Source organism: Petaurus breviceps, unplaced genomic scaffold (assembly GCF_028583685.1).
Source record: "Petaurus breviceps papuanus isolate PSGF00001 unplaced genomic scaffold, PetGlider_PUasm1.0 189, whole genome shotgun sequence".
Taxonomy (NCBI): domain Eukaryota; kingdom Metazoa; phylum Chordata; class Mammalia; order Diprotodontia; family Petauridae; genus Petaurus; species Petaurus breviceps.
The window spans coordinates 21,865,624-21,890,735 of NW_027185809.1; the positions used below are offsets into that span (position 1 = coordinate 21,865,624).

General features: G+C 37.7%; 1 protein-coding gene across 1 annotated transcript in view; it reads right to left on the bottom strand.

Moving 5' to 3' along the window:
• Positions 1-25,112, bottom strand: part of PRKCH (protein kinase C eta) — a 335,555-nt gene that overhangs the window by 42,771 nt on the left and 267,672 nt on the right. Inside the window, exon 11 of the mRNA XM_069092033.1 lies at positions 3,019-3,157. Within this exon, the coding sequence (XP_068948134.1) occupies positions 3,019-3,157 (139 nt within the window). The remainder of the gene's footprint in view (positions 1-3,018; positions 3,158-25,112) is intronic.

Sequence of the window (25,112 nt, forward strand, 5' to 3'; positions counted from 1 at the left end):
ATCCATCCATCCATCCATCCATCCATCCATCCATCCATCCATCCATCCATCTATTCATCCAACCATCCAGTCCAAATCCCTCTGTTTACAGAGGAGAAACATAGGTCCTGAGACCACTGAAGGTCTTCTCTAGTTAGTGGCAGACTGGAAGTAGATCCTAGGTCTCCTGACTATCTGTCCAGTCCTCTTTATATCAATTAGTAAACATCACATTAAAATGAGAAAGTTTCTTATATGTTCTTAGTCAAACTCTACTGTTAAATGTTTCCCTGTGGGTGCCTCAGAAGAATTTACTCATGCAATCCTAGTCAAATATTTATAGACTCAAGCCAGCTAGATGACATAAAGGCCACAAGATATAGGCATAAAAGAATTTTCAGAAATGTCAATACAAAGGGGAACAGACAGGTAATAACTCAGAACAGGGCCATGCCCAGTGGCTCTCTACCTCATCATTATATAGTGAACAAACTTACCTTTAAGGAACAGACCTTTCTCTCACATTCTTTCTATCTACTAGGCTTTGTCTCAATTTTTTTTAGTTTGGGGTTACCAAAGCTCCAGTACGAAGAATCACAGAGCATAAAAGATAGCACAGTAAGCCAGCTTTATTTAGGGGAGATAATTACAACAAAAGAGGGCAGGCAGGCAGGGATGCTGATGGAAACAGACTGGGTTCACTGGAACTCTGAGTGAAACTAGTCCCCCTTTCCTCCACCCCCTCAACTAGACAAGTCTCGTGGGCATTTTTATAGGGTTCTTATCTTGGTTGAGCAGAACCAAGCACGGGTGGGAGGGAGCAAGGAGCACAGACCTGAGGACTGATGCTAATTGAAGCTAGGGATGGGAGCTGGGTGGGGAGGGAGAGTACCGAAAAAAGACTCCTGGTAGCTCTTTGGTATTCAAACTTTCTGCCAGGAGGCAGGAAAGAGATTTTCAGTTATTATTGCTGGTCTTATTCTGACAGGGTGACTTAGGGGACGTTAGCTTCCTTGGGGCTTCTTTATTCAGTGGGATGGGAAGACTGCTGAGGTCACTGTATCCTCACAGTACTGTGCCTTCCAAATGACCACAGTGTATCCCTAGGAAGGGGGATCACCTAGGGGCTATTATATAACAACTACCATGATCTGAATTGGGTGAGAAATTTTAAATGAATGAATTTCAAAGGAAAGGCTGCTGAGTCATGGCAGTAAAGGGAGAATCTGGAAGTGGAAAGGGGAAGCAAACCCTGCTCTCCAAATTTTCTACTCAATTCAGATCATGGTTTTGATGTTATTTAACAGCCCCTAGGTTATTCTCCATTCTTTGCCAAAAAGTTTAGCACCTTGTTCACTATCTTCTACCCCTCCTCCACTCCTTAATAGGTTTGTCACTGTTGTTTAGCCATGCCCAGCTCTTCAGAGATCCCATTTGGGGTTTTTTTGGTAAAGATACTGAAGTGGTTTCCATTTCCTTCTCCAGCACATTTTACAAATGAGGAAACTCAGGCAAAGAGTATTAAGTGACTTGCCCAAGGTCACATAGCTAATAAGTGTCTGAGGCTGGATTTGAACTCAGGTTTTCTTGACTCCAGGCCTCATGCTCTACCCACTGTTCCACCAAGTTGCCCCATCTTTATACTAGGAAACTTCAACATTTTTACTGATGATTTCTCAAACTCCCTAACCTTTCAATTCCTTAGTCTCCTTAAATACCATTACCTTCTTCTCACTTGACCTCAGGCACACACCTGAATGGTCAAATCCTAGATCTCACCATTACCCATAATTGATTAGTGCTCTAGGCTAGTGGCATCAAAAACAGAAACAGATCCCTACTGCATCTGGTTATTTTTCAGGTCTCTTGAAAGTCTGACATCTCTGTTCCAGGCAATTCTTTAAGATGATAAGTTGCAGGAAAGGTATTGATTTTTATTGGAGGAGGAAATTTTCTCACCATGGAGTTCCCTGTAACAGTGAAATCATAGCATATATGTGTGTGTGTGAGAGAGCATATATATAAAATTGTTGTCTTTCCTATTAGAATGTAAGCCCCTCCCATCAACTGGGGAAGGACTGAACAAATTGTGGCATGAAGGAATACTATTGTGTTATAAGAAATAACGAAAGGGATGATTTTAGAAAAATCTGGGAAGACATATGAACTGATGCAAAGTAAAGTAGATAGAATTAGGAGAACATTGTATATAATAACAACAAATATTTTATTGATAATCAAAACTGTGAAAGACTTCGCTACTGTGATCAATACAATGATCCATGAAAATTCCAAAGGATTCAGGATGAAAAAATGCTATCCACCTATCCACCTCCAAAGAGATAGCTGACGAACTCTAAGTACAAATTGAAGCATTATTTCTTTTTCAGTTTTTCCATTTCTTCCTTCCTTTCTTTTCTTTTTTTGTGGTTAACATGGAAATGTTTTGCATGAGTTTAATAAGGTGTAATATATTTATTGTTTTCTAAATGAGTTAAGGAGAGGGTAGAGAGAGAATTTGTAACTGAAAACAAAAATTTTAAATTAAAAAAATGTAAACTTGAGAGTAGGGATTATGTAATTTTTTTTGTATCTGTAACCTCAGCAATTAGCACACTTGGTATATATTAGGTGCTTAATAAATGCTTGCCAATTGACTGACTACAAGGGAATCTTTCAGTTCTGTTGAAAAATAGTTGGGGCAGCTGGAGAAGGTGAGAAGGAGATGAATATGGAAGGAAACATAGAAAAGAGGCAGAGACTGAAGGAGGAAACAATGGCAACCCTATTATTTTTATCTTTCAGGCATCTTGTAGCTTTTGCAAAGATCTTTTTTTCCTAGTTTGGATCATGTTATAGATATAGAGTCTGCCCTTTCTCCATAAAATGAATTTGCTCTAGAGTGTCATTGGTTCAGCCCTCACTGGCCCACATTGCCATCAACCTGAGCTGTTCTGAGGCCTGTGACCTCTTGGCAACAGAATTGTAGTGTTCCTCATGTCTGACTTTTCAAAATCATAACCTGTAAGACCGGATTACCTCTGGGGCAATGTAGTCAGGTGTGCCACAGAATGTTGCAGTGGTAATGCCATCACAGATCCCTTCCTTGCACATTCCAAAGTCGGCCAATTTACAATGACCCTCGTGGTCCAACAATACATTATCCAGTTTCAGATCTCTGAAATAAACAAAGAATAATTGGTCACAAAAGCTGCTAAGTATATTGGTATAGCAGTTGAAAAGAAATGGAATATGGGACATTCATGTCAATGGCACTGGTTCATACCAGGTAGTGTAGGCAGGTGCTATAGAAGTTTCTCCACTTTGATCAAGAATACCTTTGGACTAGAAACCTGTACATAGGCTCTTTGGTAGAGGCCATGATACCAGACTACTAGAAGGCATATATTTATAATAATAACAATCAAAAGGTAATATTCATAGAAATTACCAATAAAAATAATTGAATTAATTATAGGGCAAATATCACAACTGCACCCTCCAGGTTAGTTACATTTTGGTAAATGAGAAAAACAAAACATTTGAACATTTTATAAAAATAAAATGAAACAAAAATCCCCATGCACTTGTCCTATGTTCCTTGTAAAATTTTTTAAAATATAGATTATACCCATGAAGTGCTACCACCTTTGTTTTAAATAAAGGTAATAAAAGTATATGTGATTCTTAAACCACTGATTTCACTTCTTATCTCTTTCATAGAATAAATAACAACAACTAGCATTTATATAGCATTAACTCTATGCTAGATACTGTGTAAAGCCTTTAACAATTATCTCATTTGATCCTCACATCAACCCTGGGAAGTACATGCTATTATTACCTCCATTTTACAGATGAGGAAGCTTAAACACCTAGAGGTTAAGTGACTTTCCCAGGGTCAAGCAGCCAACATGTGTCAAGGTAAGACTTGACCCCCATGCCTTCTTGAATTCAAAGCCACCTCTCTATCCCACTATGGCACCTTGACTCATACTGCATTAATCTCTCTTACTTTATTTAGCTATATTCTACGATCTTTGGACATAGAAGTCATTTCTAATTTTAATTACATATAAAGTCACTGAATTTTTTTTTATAGATAGGTCCATTTTCCCCTTTAATGATATCTTCAGGTTAAAAGTCAAGCAATGACAATGTAGGATTAAAGAGTATGATCAGTTTTGTGAACTTAATTTGCCAGACTGTTGTCCAAAACTTTTCACTGATTTATTATCTCACTAACAATTTATCAAGTGCTTCTTGCCCGATTGCCCATTATGATTGATTTTTAACATCTTTTGTCCAATTTAGTCGATATAAGGTAATATGTAAAGTATGTTTCAATGTGCATTTCCTCTGACTAGGTAACTGAATGGCTTTTTGTATAATTGTTCACATACAAGTAAGGCATTTTTCATACTATAGAGTACAGTAAAAATGTTAGATATTATTATTTCTCCATTGGTGAATGCATATTAATCTAATAGAAGATATACATGGGTTGCAAATTCTGAATGGGAGTCCTTTATTTGATATATTTACTACATATATCTTCCCCAATCTTTCCTCTCAGTTTTCATTTTAGAAGTGTTGCTTTTTGTCCTGTAAAATTTTTCCTTTGCCTTTATCTGATCTGGTTTTCAATATCATGATTGTTACTTCATTTGAGTAATTAACATTTTTCGAGTAATTAACATTTTCAATATCATGATCATTACTTCATTTGAGTAATTAACATTTTCATACTCGCATTTAAGACAAATGTAAAATCTATTTTTCTCCCAATTTCTTATTTTTAAAGAAATATATTTAGATCATTAAATCAGTTTGAGTTTACTGAACAATAGCGTATTGCATGAAGTTGGAGATAAATATCTAATTCCACCAAGTTTTCTAAATCTAAATAATGATTCTTAGATAGGTTTTTGAAATGATACTATGATGATAATAGCTCACATTTAAATACTATTTTATAGATTACAAAATACTTTCCTTATATCAACCCTCTGAAATAGGTGGTAACAATCCTCATCTCGTGGATGAGGGCATTGAAGTTTACAGAGGTCTTTTGACTCCAAATTCACTCATCTTTCCATTTTGATTCATTGCCTCTGTTTCTTGACTCTAGCAACCTCACCTTGGGCAAGTTAGAACCTCTAAGGGCCCCAGTTTCTTCAACTGCAAAATGAGAGGGTTGAACTAGATGACCTCTGAGGTCCCTTCTAATCTATGATACTAATTTGTCATATGTCTTTTTAGTAGGTCACTTATATTGAGGTTAGCCTTTAGGAAATAAGGGTAGAGAGTCATCTGTGGAGGGAACCTAGCTAGCACAGTATCTGTCCTGGAATCAGTATTCATCTTCCTGAGTTCAAATTTGGCCTTACACACTTACTAGCTATGTGACCCTGGGCAAGTCACTTCACCCTGTTGGCCTCAATTTCCTCATATGTAAAGTGAAATAGAAAAGGAAATGCCAAACCATTCCAATATCTTTGCCAAGAAAACCCCAAATGGAGTCATGAAGAATCAGACACAACAAAAATGACTGAACTACAAGTCATTTGTAGATATTACATCAATTGAGATGCTATACATACATCAATTATAGCCCAAATAACTCATCCTGAATTCTGATCAAATGTGACGAATGTGAATACAAGAGCATACTCTTATATAAGGGATTTCAAGCACACATACCTGTTTGTAACATAGCATGTTTTTTTGTGGGGCCTGGATGTGTTTTTAGTATTGTAGGGAACTCTTGGTGAGGAAACTCCCTCTATCTATGTAGACTGGCAACTGCTCTGAAACTAAGAGTCTTGGTTAGACAGTTGCCTAAGTAACCAAGGGGTTAAATGATTTGCCCAGGGCCACATGGCCTGTGTGTGTAAATGATAGGACCTGAACCTAAATCTATCTGACTCCAAAGTTAACTCTCTCTACATGACATCAAGAGGCTGCTGTATCTATAAGATACTTTTGCTTACCAGTTAAATGTTTGAAGAGCACATATACATTTACGTGCACATATATACATCTGTATATCATTCTCTATTGTATTATTGTACTTTGTAAGTGACTTTATGAAGAGAACAGTAACTTCCAAGGTAATGTACATGGGGCCCTATGAATTTGGTGTAGGAAAAGTCTAAAAAGTCAGCTATAGGCTGAGATAGCTCCCCCTTTTAGCCCTTTCCCACTAGATTATGCAAAGACTATGAGGCATATACCTTCAAGTGTGGGGACCTCAAAATTGGGACCTCTCCTCAACCAATAGGAAAACCTAATCTAAAAGCCTACAAGAAACAGCTCAGATGGGCACCTGCGAGAATAAATGTTAAGTTGTCAGTGTGAGCATTTACACCTTAAGATTAAGCATTTACACATTACCACCTGCTACAGGGGCAGCTAGGTGGTGCAGTAAACAGAGCACCAGCCCTGGAGTCAGGAGGACCTGAGTTCAAATCTGGCCTCAGACACTTGACACACTTACTTAGTCATGTGACTTTGGGCAAGTCATTTAACCCCAACTGCCCTCCAAAAAACAATAAAAATCAATAAAAAAAAGAATTGCTACAAATTCTACAAATCGGGGATTAATTTATTGTTTGATTGTCTAGATCTGAGAAAGCTTGGAGGAAATGTTAATGCAGATTAAATTTACAAGTGTGTCCTGTTTATATTTTCCAGAGAACTAGCTGTTAAACATTTCCAGGTACACTCCTGCTAATGGTCTCAAAGGGCAAATCTTGAATTAAGGAGAAAAGAATAATGCCTCCAAAAGCAGGTTCCCAGAAAGATAAAGCTGTAAACATCAAGTCATCATGTGAACTGCTCTGCCTATGGGCACTTCACATTTTGTGCTTTGGATGAGAAAGCACAGAGAAATGGGTTCCTGGGGAGAAATTGTAGATAAACCCAAACTAGGGGTCAGGAACCACCAAAGTTCAGAACTGGCCACTGTGTGTTTTCTTGATGTGTTATTGAATTAAAGTGAACAAAAGACTTGTGACTCTGCAAATGTGTATTTGCTGAAAAGAAATGGTGAGCTCAATGATCTTAGAAAGGTATGGAAAGACTTGCATGAAACCGATAAAAAGCAGGATGAGCAGAACCAAGAGAACACTGTATATAGTAACAGCAATATTATTTTAAGAATGACTTTGAGTGACTAAGTAATTTTGACTATTATAAATACACAAATTAAAAATAAAGACATATGAAGAAAGGCAGTATCTATATCCAGAGAAAGAACTGATAAATAGAGGTACAGATTTAAGAGGTAGGAAGGGAGTGATCACCCCACTCATCTTGACAAAGACTGGACTTCCTCATTTTTGTGCTGTGAGGGAGAGGGAAAGGGAAGAGAGAGAGAAAGGCTGGTAAGTGGTCGTAGAAATTTAACACATTATAATGATACTCCTGACCCTATGCAATTGATCTGAGTTCTCTATCCATAACTCTGACAAGATGTAAGAACAAACTCTGGATTTCTGGGTGATATACTAATTCTTTGCCTTAAATGTCAGTTCATAAAGATCTGCTGTACTTAGTGACATTACCCAACCTTGGCTTAGAGGAACACCAGTTGCAAAACGAAAAGAAAATTCTCTGTATCCACACAAATAGAGGGACTGACCATTGGCCTTGGGGAGAATTACTAGGTCTAGAGTTGTCCTCAAAACATCTAATTTCCTGAGGACAGAATGAACTTAGACCTTGAAAGGCAGTATAGTACAGTAGTGCATAGAGTTTTGGACTTGGAGTCAGGAATCTGAACCTGGTTTCAAATATCACCTCTGACACTTACTAGCCATGTAAATTTGGACAGATCACTTTAAAAGTCTTTCTTCATCTGTAAAATGAGGGGTTGGTTTTTATGGCCTGTAAGGTCCTTTCCTGCTCTCAATCTATGATCTTATGATCCTGAATCACCACATTGTTATAAAATAATAATAACACTTATATAGCACTCCAAAGTTTGCAAAATGCTTTATATATTATCTCATATGATCCTCATAACAGCTCAGGGTCACACAACTAATAAATAGCTGAGGCAGAATTTACATTCAAATCTTCCTGATTTCAGTTCAAGCATTTTGTCCAGAGGTAGTGTGATATTTTGGACAGGGGGCTGAAGAAAACCTGGGAGCAAATCTTGTTTTAGACACTCATTAGCTGTGTGACTGGGGACAAGTCATTAACCAGCCTCAGTTTCCTCATCTCTAAAATGGAAATAATATTAGCAACTACCTTATTTAATACCTATATCAGCAATTTCCACTCCAGAACTTATCTGACAGTGACTCAACCTTAGTGTTGTTTTTTTAAACTTTATTTTCTTAAATATTTTTTGGGGGATTACCTTTTACTTTAATTTCACCTTCATTTCCAAATATATCCTTTCTCCCTCTGCTACCCAACAAGACATCTCTTATAAGAAAAAAAAATTAAGTAGGGGAAAAAAGCAGCTTAGCAAGTCCAATCAATACATCAATGAAACATGACAATATCTACAATATTCCACAACCATTATCCTTCCTGTATCTGCAAAGAAGGGAGGAAGGTAACTTAAAACACTGGTATCTTAGAAAAGTAACACACTATTTACACTAATCTATAAAAGACTAATATCTACTCCCCTTTCCTGAAATTCTTGTTTTGACTGGCAGAGGGGTGGGGGGAGAGGAATAGAAGAGAAGTGAAGCCTGAACGAAGTGAGGGGAGAGGCTAAAAAGAGTAAAGAAATGGGAGACAGAGAGTACCAAACTTCAAATATAATCACAATTTGTCTAGGGCTGGGCCTGGCTTTAAAGGTGTACTGGCCTAATGGTCAAAAGAAGAAATGGTTCTCGTTGGACCCAGTAAGGCAATGTGTCCTGAAAGAAGGTAGGTAATGAAAACACCAATCAAGCTTTGGTAAGTAGTCCAGTGTCTAAGCTAAAGGCAATATGGTTTGTGGTTACTGGTGTCCTGGGTGACAAATTCAGGTAAAAAGGCAAGTTACCACAGTTTAAGCAATAGCTTATTCTTGGCACAGACCAAGGGGAACATATTAAAATATTTTTCTTCCATCTCATATTGCAGGGATGAGATCTGAGCTTTGGGAAGCAAGTATCTGTGGTCAACTCCAAGGTGAGGTAGGCACCTGCATGTTTGACTAAACAATTCATTTCTCTACTCTTTTAAAATCAAAACCAGGTGTATGCTTGCTGGTTTTTTTTTCTGTAAGTAATGGGGGATTTGGGCTTTAGGAATCTATCTCCAGACCTCCATCACTCTCTAAATCCTTTTTCTTCTCAATGCTATGTGAAGATACAGTGTGGTATGACATGCAGAAATTTCCCCATTCCTCATTTTTCACTAATCCATGAATGAAACTCTTAACCACACACAAAATTATTGTAAATAGCCATCTGTGAGAGGGGTGGTGGTGATGGGGATACAGGGGATGCTAGAGTTAGTTTAGGGGTTCAAGAGCTGATTGTTAAATTATTAGTGTATTTATACCTCAGACATCAGCAAATACTACAAATTCAGGCTTGATCTATTGATCTGTTGATTGTCTAGAGCTCAGTGGTTCCCAAACTTATTTGGCCTACCGTCCCCTTTAAACAAATTACTCAGCACTCTCCATGGGTGGTATCACCCACTTTGGTAATCTGTGGTCCACACTTAAGAAAGTAATTGGAGAAAATGTTAATAATGCAAATTAAACTTTAAAATGTGTTATGTATCTTCTTTCTTCTCTCTTTCCTTCCTTTTCTATTTTAAAAATATTTACCAGCATTCTCCTGGTGTATGGAGAAAAATCAAGTTGCCCTTTGATCAAAGGATGTTGCCATTGTCTGAAAGGGATCCCCTTGGAGTTGAAAGCAGCAGTTAGAGTTATTCTCATCTACCCACACTCTTCTACTTGGGCCTCCTCAGAAGCAGTAATGGCAAAGGTTCTCCCAGTGTGAGAATGGCGATTAACGTTAAGTGCTGTTGGTGACCATAAGAAAAAAAGCAAAGCTAACTGTGGGGGGATGAGAACTGCAAGATCAATTTGCTAGAATCATGCTCAAGCCAATCCAATTGGATACACATGAACAATGTAAAAGGTTCAAAGTACTTGGAATATATTCTTTTCCCTTGGCTACTGATACTCTGAATGCCACAGAATTTCGTCCATATGCTCCTAATCCTAAATTTATCCTGGACAATTAGCATCCTGTGAAATGTAACACTTCTGAGCACCTAGTGAATCTGAAGGAAGAAAATTCAAGAGAGAGTAGATCTCAGTGGAATCACTTTGCCTCAACATGGCATGTACCCACATAAAAGAAATGAAATGCTAAGTTCATTGGCTATACAAAATCATTGACTACACAGTCTTTAATGGACACACTGATAATAGGGTAAGGTAAGGTAAATTTTTAAAAATGCCCCATGACTCCTGAATTTAACCTGAAAATATTTAAATAAAAATCTTGGCTTTGTTGCTACTCAGCCTCCTACACTAACATGTAATTTGGAAGCTACTAACTTTAACAAGCAGCAAACAATGAAAAGTACAAGTTCATGCAGGGCAGTCTTAGCTCATGAAATACCAAATAAAGTATATGAAAGGTTAAGGGCTTACAGTTCATTAGCTCACGAAACACCAGGCATTAATAGCTGCAACTTTTGACGGCATTCCAAGCTTGCATAGATTTAAGCTCCCAAATATGGGAGCGTAGAAGGGTATGGTTTGGTTGCTTGATCAGTACATTGTTCTTCTTGTTCCATGTAACCTGAGCTATTAAAATAGCTAATAAGTGGGTCTGAGGTGTCTGAGTAGTTCCAGACAGAGAAGTTTCAATACTTGAATTTGATTTGTATTCTCTATGAAATATTCTAAGAATCATCTAGCAGAATAAGCATGAGCTCTTTGGTTTATCACATAAAGACACAAATGCTATGTCTGGTTGTTTAATGTTTAAGAACCAGTTAATACAGTAACATAAGAAAAGGAAAAAAGGTAGAACACTATCTTGGGCAAGAATGAATTTGGGAGGCTATTTACAATGACTACAGGCACATTCTGCATAAGGTTGCATCTAGTTTTATAGTGGGTAGGTGGTGCAGTGAATAGAGTGCCAGGCCTAGAGTCAGGAAGACTCATCATCTGTGAGTTCAAATCTGGCCTCAGACACTTAATCGCTGTGTGACCTTGGGCAAGTGAATTAACCCTGTTTGCCTTAGTTTCCTCATCTGTAAAATGAGCTGGAGAAGGAAATGGCAAACCACTCCAGTTTTTTTGCCAAGAAAACCCCAAATGGGGTCATGCATAGTTGGACACAACTGGAAATCCACTGAACAGCAAGTTTTATAGCAACATCAAACCTGCATTATAGACAACTCCATAGTAAAATCATAAAATTTTGTTGCAATATTTCTTGACTGATTGCCCATTTATAAGATTACTTCTGTGGAATTAACTGCCCCATTTGCATACTCTGACATGTTATATCATCATATGATATCATGTTATAGTTAGCTACATGGCACAGTGGATAAAGCAATGGACCTAGATTCAGGAAGTCTTGAGTTTAAATCTTGACTCAGACACTTACTTAGCTGTATGATCTTGGGCAAGTCTATAAAATGGTGAAAATAATGGCATTTACATCACAGGGTTGGGGTGAGGATCAAATGAGATCTCATATATAAAATGCTTTTATAAGCAAAGTGCTTTGAAAATCTTAAAAGTACTCTATAAATGATAGTTATTATTATATGTTCATGGAAATATTAGGTAATATATCATTAACATTTTTATATTTAATTTATATGCAATTAATTTATGTAATTATAGTTTTATATTGTTAAGAATTAATTAATATACAATTAACTAAAAATTAAATGTACGATTATGCTGAAACTATAATTATATGAAATATAATTTCATATAATTCACATAATTAATTTATATTATTAGTATAAATTTCATTTATATTTAACACATTTTACATCTAATAGTAAAAATATTAATTATTAAAATATTAGGTAATATATACTTTCACTTTGCTTGTGGTCAATGTATCTTTAAAAAGTTAAGGCAGCAAGTTTTTCATTACTGGGAAATCCTTGCTTTTATGTCACAGGATGATGGCTGTTGAAGGACTTTAACTGTTAGAGATCTTTAATCATGGTTCTCAAGAACTTTATGGATTTTTTTTTTATGAGAGCAGGTACTATCACCAGCCTGGAATGGTGAAATAGCACATGGCATCATCAAAAAAGAACTGATACCTATTTTAAATTATATATTTAGCGCCATACCAATCAATTTACCAAGAAGCTACTTCATAGAGCTAGAAAAAAAATAGAAACAAAATTCATTTGGAATAACAAACAGTACAGAATATCAAAGGAATTAATGAAAAGAAATGCTAGGGAAGGTGGACTAGCTATACCAGATTTTAATCTGTATTATAAAGCAGCAGTCATCAAAACTATTTGGTACTGGCTGATGAATACAGTAGTGGATCAATGGAATAGATTGGGCACATGAGATTCAGCAGTCAATGACTATACTAATCTATTGTTTGATAAACTCAAAGACCCCAGTTTTTGGGATAAGAACTCACTATTTGACAAAAACTCCTGGGAAAACTGGAATATAGTATGGCAGAAACTGGGCATAAACCACTATCTAACACCATATACCAAAATCAAGTCTAACTGGGTGCATGACCTAGGTATAAAGGTTGATACTGTAAGCAATCTTGGAAAGCAAGGAATAGTTTACCTGTCAGATCTGTGGAGAGGGGAAGACTTTATGATCAAACAAGAATTAGAGAGCATTATAAAATGCAAAATGGATAATTTTGATTGCATCAAATTGAAAAGCTTCTGTACAAACAAAACCAATGTAACCAAGGTTAAGAATGAAGTGGGGAATTGGGAAAGAATTTTTACAATCTATGTCTCTGATAGAGGACTCATTTTTTAAATATACAGAGAATTGAGTCAAATCTGTAAGAATACAAGTCATTCCCCAATTGATAAATGGTCAAAGGATAAGAACAGGCAGTTTTCAGAGGAAGAAATTAAAGATATCTATAAGCATATGAAAAAATGCTCTAAATTACTATTGATTAGAGAAATGCAAATCAAAACAACTCTGAGGTACCACATCTCACCAGTCAGATTGGCTAAGATGGCAAAACAGGAAAATGACAAATGCTGGAGAGGATGTGGGCAAATTGGAACACTAATGCATTGCTGGTGGATTTGTGATCTGATTCAACCTTTCTGGAGAGCAATCTGGAATTATGCCCAAAGGGCTATAAATAATTTCATACTCTTTGACCCAGCAATGCCACTTCTAGGGTTGTATCCCAAAGAGATCATAGAAGCGGGAGGAAGACCCATATGTACAAAAATATTTATAGCATCTCTTTTTGTGGTGGCAAAGAATTGGAAATCAAGGGGGTACCCATCAATTGGGGAATGGCTGAACAAGTTGTGGTATATGCAAGTAATGGAATACTATTGTGACATAAGAAATGAGGAGCAGATGGACTTCATATTTACCTGGAGAGGCTTATACAAAGTGATGCTGAGTGAGAAGAGTCGAGCCAGGAGAAATTTGTACATAATTACAGACACAACCTATGTGTGACGACCAACTTTGATAGACTGGACTCCCCTCAGCAATGTAGTGTTATAAGTCAATCCTAAAAGACTCATGATGGAGAGAGATGTCTTCATCCAGAGAAAGAACTAGAAAGATATGAGTTTGAATCCACATTGAAGCAAACTACCAGATCCTTTTCTTTTTCTTGTTCGGTTTTGTTTCCTCTTTCCCATTTTTCATTCCATCTGATACAATTCGTCTTTATACCCTAAGGTCTAATGTGAAAGTATTTGCAGATCCTATACTTGATTGTATGCCATCATGGTGGTGGAGGGGAGGAATTGTGGAATTGAATCTTGTAAACTAAAAGTAAACAAACAAATTAATAAAGACCAAAAAAATAAAAAAAAAAGAACTGAACCTTGAGAAGAAGACCTGGGCAGTCAATTCACCACCTCAATTTCCTAATCTTTAAAAGGAGTTAGAAAAGATGACCTCGTTAGGTGCCTTCTACATTTATCATCTTTTGTCTCTATTGTTTGTGGGACACTATAAGTCTGGTAATATTCCCGTCCCCCTTCCATGAGTGCTAATCACCAAATCAACAGATCAATTATCTGTAACTTAATGGCTTAGACAGCTATCTTCAGACAGAGAGAGGTTAAGTGACTAGCCTGTGGTCACAGGGGCCGTGTGTCAAAGGCAAGACTTGAACTCTGATCTTTTTTACTTTAAGGCTGGCCTCCTGTCCATGATGTTATGCTCTTTTTCATTAGTACCACAAGTATGTGATTCAATCAAGTTCAGTTTTCCAGGTAAGTTAAGGAAGAAGTTGTAGAAGGTATAACTGTCCTACTTTCAGAGTATCACTGTGTGTATGTATGTGTATGTGTGTGTGTGTGTGTGTGTATACAAATCACCTTTAATGCCCAAGGGATCATGTCTTGCTGAGAGTCTCTGGGCAGCTAAAAGTTAAGGGACAATTACTGAAGTCATGTGCTATCTGTACGTTTCTATTCACTGCATGACATGGCAGTAGGAATATGTCCCCATGTATCCATGGTTAGGATCAAAATTCCCTTTAATTTGAAAAACTGTCTTAAAGGATTTTGTTTTTGATGTCATAATCATTTCCAAATATTTTCCCTCCTCTCCTCATTCAACCCTCTCATAACTATAAGAACAAAAACAGTTAACCAACAAAATGGCTATCTTTGATAATCAAATGCAACATTTTCTTAGGCCTTCTGAACAGTATTTCCCAGTCAAGCCTGGCTGCTATTTACTTTCCTTGAAATCTGTACTGTATAAAAGAAGGAATCTAATAGAAATCATTTCCCTGGGATAAACTTAATGCAGTACTATGCCAAAACATAAATCCTATTAAGGGTTTTATCATGCAAGACATTTTTGCTCTGGATTTTGTTAAAGGTAGAGAAAAGAAAATTATCTGGTTTTGTACAGTCTTTGAAGAAACTGTGAAAGAGACAAAAGACCAATCTTAAAAGAATTTCAAAATACAGTTAAAAACAGGAACTGGATAGGTCAAATGTCAAAAGCTGATGTTTATGAAGAGGGGTAATTTTAGGGAGAAAAAATCACGAACTTCATTGTGAAACAAGGCCAGTTCAGTTCAATTTGTGGTTTTACTGTCTGGGTTGAGCATGAAATTCAAAGTCAAATGGATGGTGTCAAAATGGTGAAAAGTCATTGAAATACCAGAGACTTACTCATGGACCTCAGGTGTGGTTTTCTTCAGTTAGGGCACAATCTTTAGTGTCATCTTAAGAGAAGAGGGGAACTGGGTATAGATTTTTTTTTTTTTACAGTGAGTCTTGTCAGATCTGTTTGTCCTAAAAGCACCACACAGTGGCTTTATTTATTTATTTTTTTGGAGGGCAATTGGGGTTATGTAACTTGCCCAAGGTTACACGGCTAGTTTTTTTGTGTGGGTGTAAAGTGTCTGAGGCTGGAACCAAACTCGGGTCCTCATGACTCCGGAGCCGGCACTTTACTCACTGTGCCACCTAGCTGCCCCCACACAGTGGCTTTAAAATCAAATTCATTACACATGAAGAAGTATTATTTAGGAGTCTGTGTAGAGTCAGGAAAGTAGGTTTTCTGTCTCACTGTCAGCTACCAGGCCTAATCTCAGAAGCCAGTGTATTGTTTTTGTCAAGTTCCAAATGAATCATAGAAAGGACAGTTGAATTGATCATAGGATCATGGATTTAGAGCTGGCAGGGTTATTTGAGGCACTCTAATCCAATCCTCTCATCTTACAGATGGGGAAACTGAGGTCCGAGGAGTTGACTTGCCCAATAATATACAAATAGTAGTAATAGAGTCAGTATTTGAACCAAGGGCTCTGACTCTTAAACCAGAAACCTTTCTTTCCATAAGACAACTAAGCAAACTTTGATATGAAAATCTGAAATCTATCTCTACATAATGAAGGTCACACTCTTATAAATGGCTTAATGAGGCTAAGACTTACTTTTGTTTGGGATTTGGGTATTCGGCTTTAATATTATTAACTCTGGGACTTATAATGCTTGAATTTCTAAAAAAGATTCACAGTCTGTTTCATACTGAAAGCAGAAATTACATCTTTAGAAACCTTAGTTTAAATTAAATCTCAAGAAAACCAGCACAATAGTGGAAAATCATCTGTATTCTGTTAGAAATTTGCACATAAACAAATTCAGGATACTAAAACTTTGCTTGTTCAGGTATTTCCACAACTAAAACAACCTACTGGCACAACTCTATGCCCATCAAATAGGTAGAAAAGTTTACCTCTTCTGATGTTGCCCATGATACCAAGGCCTACCTAAATAGAGGAATTTCTTTTGTTTTTCTTTTTTCTTTTCAGTTCCAAATTCTCTTCCCCTGTCTCCCCCCTCCCTAACCCACTGAAAAGGCAAGAAATATGATACCCATTATATATATATATATATATATATATATGTATATATATATGAAGTTACACAAAACATTTTCACATTGCAGAAAAAAATCAAGAAAAATAAAGAATATGCTTCAAATTGCATTCAGAGTCCATCAATCCTCTCTTTGGAAGTGTTTTGAATCATTGTATTGATCACAGTGCCTGTCTTTCAGAGTTTTAATTATCCTTACAATAGTGCTACTACTGTTTTCCTAGTTCTGCTCACTTCACATTGAATCAGTTCATATAAGCCTTCTCAGGTTTTTCTGAAATCATTCCCTTTATCATTTCTTACAGCACACTAGTATTCCATCACAATCATTTACTACAACTCGTCCAGTCATTCCCCAACTGATGGGCATCTCCTCAGTTTCTAATTCTATGCACAAAAAGAACTGCTACAAATATTTTTGTACATTGAGGTCCTTCTTCTTTTTGGGGGGGCCAGAATCTCTTTGGGATACAGACACAGAAGTGGTATCAACAGGACAAAGTATATGTACAATTTTACATCCCTTTGGGCAGAATTCCAAATTGTTCTCTAGAATGATTGGACTAGTTCAAAGCACCATTATGACAATACATTATTGTACCTATTTTTCTATATCCCCTTCAGGATTTGTCATTTTCCTTTCCAGTCTGATGGATGTGAGGTGGTATCTAAGAGTTATCTTAATTTGTATGTTTCTATTTGCAATTTAGAGCATTTAAAAATATGACTATAGATAGTTTTGATTTCTTCTACTGAAAACTACCTGTTCATGTCTTTTGACCATTTATCAATTGGGAATGGCTTTATTTTTATAAAATTGGCTCAGTTTCCTATATATTTGAGGAATGGGATCTTTATCAAAGAAATTTGCTGTAAACCCCCTCCCCCCCAAGTTTCCTATTTTCCTTTTGACTTTGGCTACATTGCTTTTGTTTGTGTAAAGTCTTTTTAAATTTAATGTAATCAAAGTTATCCATTTTACCTTCTGTGATGTTCTCTCTCTCTTGCTTGGTGATGAACTCTTTATTTATCCATAAGTAATTTTTTTTCCATGCTACCCAAATTTGCTTATGATATTACCCTGGATGTCTAAATCATGTACTCATTTTGACTTTATCTTGGTATAGGATGTGAGATGTCAGTCTATACCTACACAGACTACTTTCCAGTTTTCCCAACAATTTTTGTTAGGTAGTGAATTCCTGACCCAATAGTTGGGATCTTTGGATTTATCAAACACTAGGTTATTTGGTCATGTACTACTTTTTTTTTTTTAAGCAATCAGGGTTAAGTAACTTGCTCAAGGTTACACGGCCAGGTGTTTCTGGGTGGGTGCTAAGTGTCTGAGCCCGGGATTCGATCTCCAGGTCTTCTCAACACTGGAGCCAGTGCTCTTACTCGCTGTGCTACCTGGCCACCCCGGTCATGTACTTCTTTATATTATGTACCTAAGCTATTCCATTTACCAACCTCTCTATTACTTATCTAGTACCAAACTGACTGGTGACTACCACTTTGTAGTATATTTTGAGAGTTGGCACTGTTAGGCCACTTTCCTTTTTTAAAAAAAATCAATTCCCTTGATAATCTTGACTTTTTGTTCCTTCAGATTATTTTGTAATTATATTTTTTAGCTCTACAAAATAATTCTTTGTAGTTTAATTGGTATGGAACAGAATAAAGAAATTAATTTAGGTCATAATTTTATTTTTATTATATTGGTTTGGCCTGCCCATAAACAATTAATATTTCTCTAATTGTTTAGATATGTCCTTTGTGTTTTGTAATTGTGTTCATAGATTTGTTAAATATATTTTTTTCTGTTAATCTAAGCAATTTAAACTTTTGTAAATGTGCTTTTTTGTATGCTTGATCAGACTGCCAAAGGGATCCATGGTACAAAAAAGGTTAAGAATTCTAACTGTTGGGGAGGCTAGGTGGCGCAGTGAGTAAAGCGCCAGCCCCAGAGTCAGGAGAACCCAAGTTCGGTTCCGGCCTCAGACACTTAATACGCACACAAAAAACTAGCTGTGTAACCTTGGGGAAGTTACTTAACCCCAATTGCCCTCCAAAAGCCAAAAAAAAAAAAATTCTAACTGTAGGGTTGCCAAGAGTAACTAAAAAAATGAGGTTCAGGTTGAAAGTGACAGCATCTTGAAACACATATATAACAGTCAAGACAATTTTAAACATCAACTGATGTTTTAACTGGTAATTATGAGGTGGAACTATCAGCAAAATCCACTTGAGAACAGTAACCAAGTGAGAGATGAGTGTTTATTATTATCTCACTGAACTAAAGAAGATTAACTTTCTAATTGGCTTTTCCCACTGTGAGGAGAATCAATGTAGAAACTTGGTCAAAATATGTGCCAAGGATTTTCTGATGTTCCCCTTTGCCTGTTCACAGCTCCTTCATAGTTCCCCCAAAGGATATTCAGAAGCAGAGGAATGGAAGAAGGAAAAAACAAAACCCAACAAACAAGTCTGTATATGTGCAAGTATGGCGCAAATTATGACCACTGCAGGCCAGTTGCTGCTCGCTTTCACTGTGGCTCTATGTATGTGAGGCTACTGGCATGCTCTATGTATGCAGGGGCATGCATACTCTCACTGCTCTGCTGTGTTCCATTGGGACAAACGGAACCAGAGATTTCCTCTTGCTTGCAAGTGGAAGAAGATTGGGAGAGGGGGAGGGAGAAGACACAGCAAATGACTCTGACAGACCCAGGAGAAACAAGGGGTTCATTAAAGTCCCTGGTATGTAGGCTGCTCACATCCCCTCAGGATGATCAAATAAATGAGCCATCATGCTGACAGCCTAGCCTTATAATAATTTTTCAATTCCCTAGAACAGGAGGGCTGAAATTCTCTGGCAGAGACAGCATAATTTACCTAGCAGCTTCTCACAGTACTTCCATTCTATGCTTGCCAAGAAAATCTTCCTGATCAAGACTGCTTGCCAAAACACTTCTCATTAGATACCTGGCAGCCTTCAGCCTACAAATGCACTGACTGTGAGAGAGGGGAATTAATAGAAGGCTATGGATAGAGGTCCAGATATGATTAAACTGTTAGCCAGCCAAATCACCATGATATAAACAGAGATATTTATGAGATATTTACCCTTCCTCCAACTTCTTATCTAAAACCTGAGAACAGAAAGGATTCTGGAGCCATCTATAATTCTGGAAGTGCTTAAGTCTAGAGATCAAACAGCCAACAATCTGAGTGATCCTTTATGGCAGCAGTAACCCCATTTACAGTGTCCTACACATGCTGTTGGAGGTAGCACTAATTCCTGGAAGGAAATACCCCATGTTGCTGTTCATTTGTTTCATTCGTATCTGAGTCTTTGTAACCCCATTTGGGGTTTCCTTGGCAAAGATACTGGGACAGTTGGCATGCTCATTTTAAAGATGAGGAAACTGAGGCAAAAAGGGTTAAGTGACTTGCCCAGAGTCTGTCTGAGGCTATATTTGAACTCAGGAAAATGAGAGTTTCTGACTCCAGGCCTGCCATTCTATTCACTGTGCCACCCAGTTGCCCAAACACCACATAGAAAGACATATTCTTTTCTTGCCTTTTTTGGTGGTCAGTACATGGGTAATACCACCAAGCTGCAGAGGAACCGCCATTTGCTGGAAGGCAGGGATCATGTCATATTTATTTTATAGCTTGTGGCAGGACCTAGCAGAGGCCTGGGCATTTAGTGGGTAAATAATAAGTAGAATATCTACTGGGGCACATAGGAAAGTATGCTAATCAGAGGTAGAAAATAGGAACTTGCTTCATTTCAGGTGTAGACTTAGGGCTGTATTTTATGCTGGGTACATTGTCATCATTCTCCTAGTGGAAAACAAAATAAAACAAAACACTGGCTAAGAAGTCAGGAGGGAGTGGCTAGGTGATGCGATGAATGGCCCTGGGATCAGGAGGGCCTGAGTTCAAATCTGGTCTCAGACACTTGACACTTACTAGCCATAGTGCAAGTCACTTAACCCCAATTGCTCTGCATTCCCCCCTCCAAAAAGACAAAAAAAGGTCAGGAAACCTGGGTTCAAATCCCAACGCTGCCACTAACTGGCTATGTGAATTGAACAAATCAGAGTCTTTCTGGGCCTCTATTTCCTCATGTGTAAAGTGAGGTGATTGGATTAGGTGATATCTAAGATCCCACCCGGCTCTAATATTGTAGTATTCTGGTATCTATTACCAGGTTCCTGAATTGGCACTGACTACAATCAGTGACAGGAGGTTTAACAACATGGGAACTAGGTAGGATTCTGGTCTTGTGAATCTACTGATACATGGCTAGTCCTCACTAAGTCCATCACTAATTGTGATGCTGATATAGCATCTTTGTGTTTATACCAAGAGAGATCAGGCTCATTAGAATGAATAAAACCACTAATGCCACTTTCATTACAGACACTTCGGTGAAAGACAGTAAGGCAGGAGCACTTTTTGTACCCCTCAACAACTAGACACAAAGTAAATGTCCGTCAGTTGAGGAGGGAGTGGCTAAACAAATTTTGACACATGAATATAATGGCATGATTCTACATTGTGAGAAATAAATCTGAAGAATTTGGAGAAGTATTGGAAGACTTACATAAAATGATGCAGAGTGAAATAAACAGGAAAACAATATATGCAAATGAATACAACCATGCAAATGGAAAAAACAGCAAAAACGCCCAAATTGAACACTCTATAATTATGACTAATTGTAGCCCTGGAGAAAAGAAAAGAAATTGTATCTCCCTTTCTCCTTTGCAGAGGTGGGGGATGATGGGTGTGGAACTTTGCATATATTATCAAGCTCGGTTAATATGTTAGTTCTGTTGAACTCCCTTCTCCCCAGTCCCTTTGAGAAAAAAAAAAGTTTATGCCTAATGAACAACCTTGGTTCTAAAGGATTAATGACAGAGATATACCCAATATCTGTTCAAGAGATCATGGTCTAAATGTGCAGAATAGGATATACATTTTTTTGGATATGGCTAACATACAATTAATTTTGTTTAACTATGTATGTATGTTTGTAAAAGGGTTTTTCCCTCCCCTGGGTATGTAAGAAATTATGTGCTTATTAATTAAAAAAAATTTTTACAAGGGATGTATTACTAGCTAGGGATAGAGAGAGATCTATTTAGAAATTAAAGAGATATAAAAATAAAAGATTAATAAATATTTAAAGAGACGAAAGAATGGAAATATTTTGCCACAATTAACCTCTTTTGACCACAGAAGACTGTGTGAAGAAAATAAGCAGCAGTTGCTGCTTTCAACTTTTAGAATTTCGCATGCCAATTGGAGTAATATGTGAAAGCTGAGGTTTATACCACAGGCATTCATCCCTCAAAGAAGAACGGAAGAGCTGGTTGGGTGATCAATACAAGGAAAGATATGCAGGCTTCTTCCGGCAATGGGTTGAACAAACAAACCCACACAAGCAATAAAAATGTCTGACACTACGTCAGAAGAAGAAATTGAAGGAGGTCCTGAGTTGGACCTGTATGTTTTGTCACACTAAGAATAAGAGGGCAGACTGAGTTTTTCACATCTGATAAGGATTTGTACCCTGATAACAAAGGCATGTGCTTTTACTTATATTGAATGAGTTGTTGTTAATGTTGGTAAGTCATGTCCAACTCCTCATGACTCCATTTTGGGGTTTTCCTGGCAAAGATACTGGAGTGGCTTGCCATTTACTTTTCCAGTTCCTTTTATAAATGAGGGAACTGAGGCAAACAGGGTTAAATGACTTGCCCAAGGTCACACAGTTAATAAGTGTCTGAGGTGAATTTGAACTTAGGAACTTACTCATGAGTCTTCCTGATTCCAGGACCAGTCACTTGCCACCTAGCTGCCATATTGAATGAACAAACTTCTTCAAATTCAATACAGTTCAACACTTCTTAAGAGTTTACTCTGTCTTTAGTAGGCTTTAGTAGGCCTCTGAGAGGTGAGATATAGTTACTGCCCTGGTTCAACATATAGGCTTGTCAGGAGATGAGAGTAGTAGTCAAGGGGATCTGGATTCAACTCCTGACTCTGACAATACCAGCTGTCTATGAGGGCAAGGTATTTAATCTCTCAGTGCCCCAGGCAACTCTCTATGACTATATGTCACAGGTAAATTTTTGATCTGCATTAATGGAGGGAGTTATCACACTAGGAATCTCCTCACATAAATGAAGACCTCACAAAATTTCCATAAAAGGAGTGAGGAGATAGCATTAAAAACTGGTTGGGGGAATCAGAGGTTTCCTAGAGAAAATGGGGTAGAGATTAGTTTTCAAGGATGCTGGGAATTCAATAGTTAGTGGATGATGACGGGGGGTTTTGAGAACAGGCGGGAAATAGCATAAACAAAGGCATAGAAGATGGAAATTAAGGGGGTATATATTTCAGATCAGGAGCACTAGTTCTAGGGAAGCCCCTGACTTACTATTCAAATTCAGGCAAATCATTTAATCTCTCGAGAATATATTATTCTTACTCATTTATTGGTTAATATTCTCTAAAGAGGGCAGCGAGGTGATGTGGTAAATAGAGAGCTAAGGCTGGTCATGAAGACCTGAGTTCAAATCTTCCTTCTGTGTGACCTTGGCTAAGTCACCTGTTTGCCTCAGTTTTCTCATCTGTAAAATGAGCTGGGGCAGGAAACGGCAAACCACTCCAGTATCTTTGCCAAAAAAACCCAAATGGAGTCATGAAGAACTGGACACAACTGAAAACTACTGAACAACAAAATCATCTAAAACAGAAAGAAGTTCTTAGTCTGGTTACTGATAGACCAACTCCTCTCCTATAAAAATAAAAGTCATGGATGGATCTCAAGTGGGTCCATGAACTGGGATAGGAAAAATTTTTATTTTTAGTAACCTCTTACTGAATTTGAGTATTTGTTTAAATTACAAAGGTGGACAAGAACACATTATTCTGAGAAGTGGTCCATAGGCTTCATATTACTCAAATAAGATTGAGAAGTCCTTTTCTGAAGCAATGGGTCCGTCTTCTATCTCCTTGAGATCTCTTTAAAGCAAGATGTCCTCATTAAGTACTCTATATACAAAAGGGCCTGAGTAAGATAGAAATGATGGTAAATGATTCCTAGATCTGGTGGTGATTATTTTGTGCCAACAATCAAACTTAAATTTATGTCTATAACACTTAATCTAATCCTCCTACTGGATATAAGGAGGATTTGGTTCTGTAGGTATAGCTGTCCATGAATTCAAGATAAATAATCACCATTTGCTATTAAATGTGGAAATGTTAGCCAGACAAGACAAATCACACCTGCACCTCATGGATAATTTTAAAAGGTCAGGCACAAAAAGAAAAGGAGTAATGAGACACACTGAAATCCCTCATCAACCTAATGAGATATAAACCTCTCCCAAACTTTACATACCTTGTTTGATGATACAAACAATCATTTCCCAAAGAAAATACTGCTGATTAATCTGAAGAGAAAAATGAATGAGCATGCTAATAGGGACAAAAAAAAAGAACAAAAACCAAATAAAAAAAAAAAACTTCTTTGATTTTAGATACACAGGAAAGAAGGAATCCTCTTAGGGCAAACAACAAAAAGAAATTATATATTTAAAAAAATGGATTAAAATCAAACATGTGGGTTTGCACCTGCATTAATAAAATTCTTTTAGCATTAAGAAAGCATTGTGGGGGGGCAGAGTCAAGATGGCTGAGCAGCAGCAAGACCTCCGCACGGCTCCTGCTTCCACCTTTCCCAATTCATGTAAAAAGGGACTCTGAACAAACGCTGGAGCTGCAGAACCCACAAAATGACACAGATAAGCTAACCTCCTGCTGAAGACAGCCTGGCAGGCCAGCAGGAATTGGCCAGCACAGTGCGCTGGGAGCCAAGCCCAGGCCCACATTCAGAGGTTTTAGCCCCAGGGCGGGCATGGCTGGAGGTACTACAGATCACCAACAGCTGTGACCGTTTCCAGATTTATTGACACACAGATGTGAAGGACAAAGAGAGAGGTCAGTGAAGTGTGGATTTTGGGACCCAGTAGTTGGGAGTGCATCGGCTTTTGCCCCCAGGGCCAGAAGCCACTGAGATGTCTTGGCTCAGCCAGGGCCATGTGCCAGCTTCAGCTCCTGGCCTACAGAGTGTAGGGAGACGAAGCGACCAGTCTGAGGGGTAATTGCACTTGCTTTAACCTGCCTGGATCTGGATTGCATTCTAGGGTGGAGGTCCTGGGGTGTGTGACCAGCTTGCCAGAGCGTGTGGAGGCCTCAGAGAGGGCACCCAACTAATACCTCCGGCATCTGAGAAAACTCAGAGTTTGGAATGAAGCTCCTCTTTCTGGTGGCAGAGTCCTACTGTGGCAAAAAGCCCAAAAGTAAAGTAATTGAGTGGCAACATGACCAGGCAAAGGAAACAAAGCAAACAGAAGAATCCAACATTAGACTTCTATTTTGGGGACAAAAAGGAGCAAAGCATGGAACAGGAGGAAGACAGTGAAGTCAGAACTCCTGCACCAAAAGCTTCAAAGGAAAATATAAGCTGGTTACAGGCTATAGAGGACCTTAAG